This window comes from Neltuma alba, unplaced genomic scaffold (assembly GCF_004799145.2).
Source record: "Neltuma alba isolate B1F8T4 unplaced genomic scaffold, ASM479914v2 tig00012036_pilon, whole genome shotgun sequence".
NCBI classification, from domain to species: domain Eukaryota; kingdom Viridiplantae; phylum Streptophyta; class Magnoliopsida; order Fabales; family Fabaceae; genus Neltuma; species Neltuma alba.
Genome location: NW_021636601.1, coordinates 848655 through 855629, shown reverse-complemented (window position 1 = coordinate 855629; position 6975 = coordinate 848655). Strand labels below are relative to the sequence as shown.

At 37.9% G+C, this 6975-nt stretch overlaps 3 protein-coding genes across 3 annotated transcripts; all 3 read left to right on the top strand.

Annotated features, from left to right (window-relative positions):
• Positions 1-851: 851 nt before the first annotated feature.
• LOC114721458 (uncharacterized) lies at positions 852-1438 on the top strand. The gene is made up of 2 exons (XM_028907272.1): positions 852-1266; positions 1367-1438. The coding sequence occupies exons 1-2, from the start codon at positions 853-855 to the stop codon at positions 1436-1438; spliced, it is 486 nt and encodes a 161-aa protein (XP_028763105.1). The 5' UTR covers position 852.
• A 10-nt stretch (positions 1439-1448) lies between these two features.
• LOC114721457 (histone H3.v1-like) lies at positions 1449-1926 on the top strand. Its single transcript, XM_028907271.1, has 3 exons — positions 1449-1549; positions 1629-1862; positions 1894-1926. The coding sequence occupies exons 1-3, from the start codon at positions 1469-1471 to the stop codon at positions 1924-1926; spliced, it is 348 nt and encodes a 115-aa protein (XP_028763104.1). The 5' UTR covers positions 1449-1468.
• Positions 1927-2032: 106 nt separating this feature from the next.
• On the top strand, positions 2033-4002 carry LOC114721456 (uncharacterized). Its single transcript, XM_028907270.1, has 6 exons — positions 2033-2254; positions 2334-2415; positions 2497-2833; positions 3427-3500; positions 3586-3695; positions 3786-4002. The coding sequence occupies exons 1-6, from the start codon at positions 2190-2192 to the stop codon at positions 4000-4002; spliced, it is 885 nt and encodes a 294-aa protein (XP_028763103.1). The 5' UTR covers positions 2033-2189.
• The last annotated feature ends 2973 nt before the right edge of the window (positions 4003-6975 follow it).

Genomic DNA, 6975 nt, shown 5'->3' with positions numbered 1-6975 from the left:
AACATACAGAACTGCTGCATCAGATAAAAACAAATGGCAGATTATTATTAATGTGCATTAGACAAACCACAAAAGCAGCATATGTTGATGGATATATTGATTTGAAGGGTGCTACGACTTAGGAGAGTTACTTGATTTATTTTGATTTTTTCCCAGTTGAGGCTTGCCCTAAAACCTTCTGTGATTGTAAACAAAATATACTATTTTTTTGCCCCGAACTGTAACAACTCTATTTATACGGTGTTGGACCCTCACATTTGATTTAATTTGTTTCCATATTAGATGACTCTTGCGTAAGTTTCTGGTACTTCATTATTTTGTTTTGGCTTAAGAACCTTTTTAAGTGTTAGATTTTTTTTTCTCTGTTTGGTAGTGCTTTTAAATCAATTTTCTTTTGCAGGTTAAGAAGATGGGGAAGGATAGAACCAACAAAAGTGGACAAAGAAGCTGTAATTTTTCTGGTTATGCCTTGTTTACAGAGGAATTCCATAAGAAAAGCTCGAGGAAGTATGAATCACTTGAATCCAGGAATCAGCATGTGAGAAATGCTTGGGACAAATTATCTGAGCAACAAAAGAGGAATATTGTAAAAGGGCCAAGGAACAAAGAGCTCCCACAAAGTCCAAAAAGTATATAGTTCCTTTCTACACAAGATGTGCACCTAAACAGTTCATCCAAGTTTGCAAGCATATCAAAGAGAGGAAGGAACTAATGGACAGGCTAAAAAAGATAGGTTTTGATAAGTTGATTGAAGTATGTTGCCACACAATTCAAAGAGAATTGTGTGGAGAGTTTATGTGTGCATTCGACCTTCCAACAAAAAGTATTTCCATAAGAGGGAAGAGAAGGAAAATGAGGGCAAATGATGTGCATGACTTTATGGGGCTGCCAATAAAGGGAGAAGAGATTAAAGTAGCTGTGAGTGGTGAAGATGAAGTGTTCAAGCAATGGAGGGTTGTGTATGGTAATGTTCCATACAAGAAGATAGCGTCATTGTTGACTGAGGACAAACAAGATGAAAATTTTGAGATGCTGTTTGTCATGTATGCATTGGGAACATTGTTGTGTCCTAATGCCAGTATTTGTGTCACTGATTATTTGTTGAAGGTCATACTATCAACCAAGGATAGATTGGGTCGGTTTGATTGGTCATCTTATGTGCTGAATGAACTATACAAGGGCATTGGAGTGTACAAAAAACAATTAGAAAAAGGCAAGCTGACTGAAAAGAAGAAGAATGTGCCAGGTTGTCTATACTTCCTACAAGTAAGTGCTATTATAATTTGTATATTTCTGTTATCATTTCATTTTATGGTCTGAATGTTGTCAATGGCTGCTGTTAACTTATCATTCATGTGACATGCAGATGTATTGTCTACAAAAGTTTCCACTTGGGGAAACAAAAGCTTCACATGTTGAGCATGCTCTTGCATTTTGAGATGAAAAGAAAGTGCAGCAAAGAGTTAATATGGAGAAGGAGAGCGATCAAGGAATATTGCATCCGGCTAGTCAAGCCACCAGTTTTGATCCAGAAAATTTAACTCACCCGGTATGTGGACTTGGAGGCTTAATGTACATTTTTTTTTTCTGTTGCTTACATATTAAAGTTCTGAATTTTACTTGTATAGGAGATCAAGAAAACATATGCCCGATTAGTGTCAATGCTGGGAGAGGAGATGATGGCCCTTCAGTCAAGACTAATGAAGGATAGTGGCAGTGCAAGTGAAGAGGAGAAAGATGATGATGAAGAATCTAAATCAGAAGAGGAAAAAGGGGTCAAAGGAAGTGAATCGGAGGAAGAGGAAATTGAGGAGGAAGGAACTGAATCGGAAGAGGATAGAAATGAAGAAGAAGAACAAAAAGCTCAATCAAAAAAGAAGATGGGTGGAGAAGAAAGTGAAAGAGAAGAAGAGAATGAAGAGGTGAAAGAGCTACAAGAGGACAAAGAAGAGGAAGAACAAAAAAGAAGAGAAGAAGAGGATGAAGAGGACAAAGGAGAAGAAGAAGACAAAGAAGATGAAGAAGATGAAGAAGGAAATGCAGGAGAAGAAGAGAATGAAGAGGATGAAGAGGACAAGCAAGGGGAAGGGAAAATATATGTGAGGAAATCAAAAAGGGTCATAAGCAAGGGCAAGGCTCTTAGGTCTCCATTTCTGGAAATCAAAACTAAGCCTGGGAAAAAGAGAACAATGGATGATAGGCAAGCTTTATTTGACATGTGTACAGCAAGGTGTGCTGAAGAGGACCAAAAGCAGTAAGTATTATGTTTTGGTGTCCAAATTTATATTATGTTACAGAATTTACTGACTTCATAATTGTTTTATTTACATTAGATACTTTGTATCGATGTATAGATACTTTCTAACCCGTGGTGAGCTGCAATGTCTCCAACGTAGAAGATGGATAAACGATAGGGTAAGTCACATGTATATAGTTAACATTAGAATGAATTATTTGATGGTAAAGAGTTGTAATTTCTTTATATTGTCATTTCAGTTTATGACTATGGTGGCAAGGACATTTGTTGGAGATCAAAAGGATAAAGAGGGGAGAGTGAACCGGCATATATTTTCTGCAGATTTCATGCAAAAGATGGTAGCCAATCCTTTAAGATGGAAATGGGAGGACCATGAAAGGGAAATATTACCTAAATATATTGGGTACAATATAGGGGATTGCGATTTCCTTTTCGGTCCTACGTTATTTGAAAATCATTGGTTTTGTTATGTGTTGGAGACAAAGACCATGACCTTCTATGCCCTTGACTCCTTGGTTGATAGCATCACATTCTTAAGATTACAAGTAGAGGAAGAAGCAGCAAAGAAGAAGGGGAGTGAGCAGTAACATGATGCGAAGAAGAAAAAGAGGACGACTAAAGGGCACTTCAATCCCAAACACTTTATGGCAACACAGGCTGTGTGTATTTATTTGCTGCTGTCATACTTGTCAATGACTAGTCTTATAGTTGTCACTAGCAGTCTGCGTAGTTGTCACTGCATGCTGTGTTAGTTGTCACTGGATGCTGTGTTAGTTGTCATTGGATGCTGTGTTAGTTGTTATCACGTGCCCTGTTAGTTGTCACTGGATGCTGTGTTAGTTGTTATCACGTGCCCTGTTAGTTGTCACTGGATGCTGTGTTAGTTGTTATCACGTGCCCTGTTAGTTGTCACTGGATGCTGTGTTAGTTGTTATCACGTGCCCTGTTAGTTGTCACTGGATGCTATGTTAGTTGTCATCACATGCTGTGTTAGTTGTCACTGGATGCTGTGTTAGTTGTCATCACATGCTGTGTTAGTTGTCACTGGATGCTCAATTGACTAGATGTTGTGTTAGTTGTCACTGTATGCTCTGTTAGTTGTCACTGCATGCTCTGTTACTTGTCACTGGATGCTGTTACTTGTCATTGGATGCTCTGTCATTTCTCAGTGGATGCTCTGTTAGTTGTTAGTGGATGCTGTTTTTTGTTACTGGATGCTTTGTCCCTTGTCACTGGATGCTGTGTTACTTGTCACAATATGCTCTGTCCCTTGTCACTGGATGCTGTGTTGTTAGTAAAACCTTTTGATTATGTGTTTTTTTTTGCAGATGAACTATTTCCATACGATGTTGCGTGCTGTTAAGCCAGAATTGTTTGCCAATGAGGACAACATTGGCAACGAAGTGACATGGGCTAAAGTTTATGTGCAGAATGAGACGTGAGTGTAGTTGTTCTGTGTGATTGTGTTATGTTGTGTTTGTTCACAATAAAAATTGCATGCTGCTTACATATTGAATTTGCTTGGCAGTGATTCATGTGGAGTTCATGTCCTCTCTTGGCTACAAGAGTGGGATGGCACTGCTCGTGATGCTGCAGGATATACCATGCCACGATACTCCAATGATGAATTGCAAGAGTTGAAGGTTGGCTGTTTGTGGTGGTTGGTTACCCATCCCCATAATGAACATAGGGATGAAGTGATGTCACTGCTATCGGACTATAACAAGAGCAAGAGGAGGAGATAGAGGAGTCAATTAATTTTTTGTTATGTTATGCCAGGATGTGTTGTGAGATGATTGGCACCTAAGGGTGTGAGCCATGAGTGGCAATAGCTTAATGGTCAATAGGTCCTTTTGTAACAAACTGATCAAATTATGTTTATAATATTTTTTGTTATTTTATATCTTTATTGATATCGATAAATTTATGTAATATTAATAAGTAATATAACATGAGTTAATGACAAGTGATATAACAAGTTATGTAACCATTGACAAGTCACATTGCCACCAATGACAAGTCCGTGTGACACCATTGACAAGCCATGGTGCCACCAACGACAAGTCAGTGTGCTACTATTGACAAGCCATGGTGCCACCAACGACAAGTCAGTGTGCCACCAACGACAAGTCATAGTGCCACTATTGATAAGCCACATTGGCACCAATGACAAGTTCGTGTGACACCATTGACAAGCCATGGTGCCACCAATGACAAGTCAGTGTGCTACCATTGACAAGTCAGTGTGCCACCAATTGACAAGTCAGTGTGCCACCAACGACAAGTCAGTGTGCCACCATTGACAAGTCATAATTCCACTATTGATAAGCCACATTGGCACCAATGACAAGTTCGTGTGACACCATTGACAAGCCATGGTGCCACCAATGACAAGTCAGTGTGCTACCATTGACAAGTCATAACGCCACCATTGACAAGTTACATTGCCACCAATGACAAGTCCGTGTGCCACCATTGACAAGCCATAGTGCCACCAACGACAAGTCAGTGTGCTACCATTGACAAGTCACAATGCCACCATTGACAAGTCACATTGCCACCAATGACAAGTCCGTGTGCCACCAACGACAAGTCATAGTGCCACCATTGACAAGTCACAGGGCCACCATTGACAAGTCTTAGTGCCACCATTGACAGGTCTAAGTGTCATGATTGACAAGTCACTATGCTACCATTGACAAGTCACAGTGCTACCATTGACACTTTATTAATAATGATTATATATGACAATATAACCAAAAATATAATATGACACAGTGATTGAGAATATCATATGTTACTAAAACAAGTTATGTAACTTGAATTCATATTGTTGACAACTTACATCAGCAAATTAATTGACAAGTGACAGTGCTCCGTTGACAAGTCATAACAGGTCTAATAACAATACAAGGTGCAGGTAATGACAACTTAAATGACAGCAAAATCTAACATGCCAATTCATAGTCAACTTTCATTTACACCTTCATATACATGAAACTACACTTAATTCACAACCCATCCCAAAAAAACACAGGGGTTGCATGTAATTACGAGAAACTAACTATTGGTGTGTATCCATTTACAAAAAATTCCCTTCACACCATTTACAAAATATTCCCTTCACATTCATATACAAAAAATAGCTGATTTCATTATGTTCTCAGATGGGATTTAGGTTCTTGCATGTCTTGGCAGTGTGTCCAAGCTCTTTGCATCTTCCACAGTGATAAACCTGCATCAAGAATCACGCAACTGTCATTGACAAGTCAAGGAGCTATATTAACAACTGTCGCGGCACGCATTGACAACTATCGCGGCTTGATTGACAACACAATATCCCATTTCGTACTAAGGGTTTCCACCCACAGTAACCTTCATCTTTTTCTTCCTTTGCCACTGAACTAGCATCAGAACATAGCAAAACCACCCACAAGCAACTCAAAAACAGAGCACCCATGATTATCCTACACACCCAACTTAAATCACCAACACACACCAACCAAAAACACAGCTTTTCTATTGATTAACTTGTGAATCCCATTTCCAAAACCACCCACAAACAACCCAAAAACACAAAAACGATTTTTTGATTTCCCATTTCCAAATAAAACCACAATCTGTCAAGAAAGGTAGAAGAGAAGAGGAAAGAAAGTTTCACACCTGAAAGTTTGTGGAGATTCACATGGAAGCTCTTTGGAGTTCACTAATGGTAATAGAGAGGATATTTCATCATCAATGGCTCATTCCCTCTTTCCCAATGTCTTCTTTCTCAAGCATATTGCGCGGGAACTCTCACCCAAATGAATTTCTGCTTCTTCGTTTCTGATGGCTTAGGGTAGGGCAAGAGGGTAATTTCCAGATTCTGAAAATTGCATCTAAGTCCCTTTGGGACTTCAGAAACATTATGACATTTCAGGGGACCTTTTTGCTGTATTTTGGCTTCTGTGGGACCTCAATGTCATTCTTCCTTTTTAAAATTTGGAGAGAGAAGTGAGGGAAGAAATGCTTGTAGTGTTTTGATCAAAGTGTCAGAGTGGACGTGTCCGCTAAGAATCCCTAGACGGATTGATTGATTGAGAGAGAGGAATGAGGGGAGGTGGCCAAGTGGGACCAGGAGAGACGACCTCATGGCACGCTCTCACATGGGTTGCTGCTTTCTTTTGCACTGCATAATTCAGTAATCCCAGTATTTCTTTTTACTTGGAAAATTCCCCAAGGAAAACCTGAAATTAGTTTTTTTTAAAAAAAAAAAATTAGCCACATGATGCTTTAAAATGATGGGGAAGAAAGCAAATCAAAATCAAAATTTTAAAATTCAAGTAAAATGATAAAAATGCACCTTTATTAATTCTCTTAAAAAATATATTGTTAATTTTAAATTGATATTTATAATTTCACAATCAAAATTTGTTATATCCAAATGAATTGTTGTGTTATTTTGCATGTTATGTATTAGAAAAAATGTGTCATTAATCTTAAATTGAGATTTTTTATTTCACAATCAGAATTTATTGTTTCAGATGAATTGTTATTCACAATAGAGTATTTTTGTCATTTTCCTTGAATTGAAAAATAGTAATTTCAGGATTTTTTTAAAAGAATTTTCCCAACCTTTTAATTAAATAACTTATCTAGTTTATATAATTTTTGGTTCTTCAAGTTTATATTTATTTTGATTTTAGACTCTCAAGTTTCAAATCATAAATTTAATAATT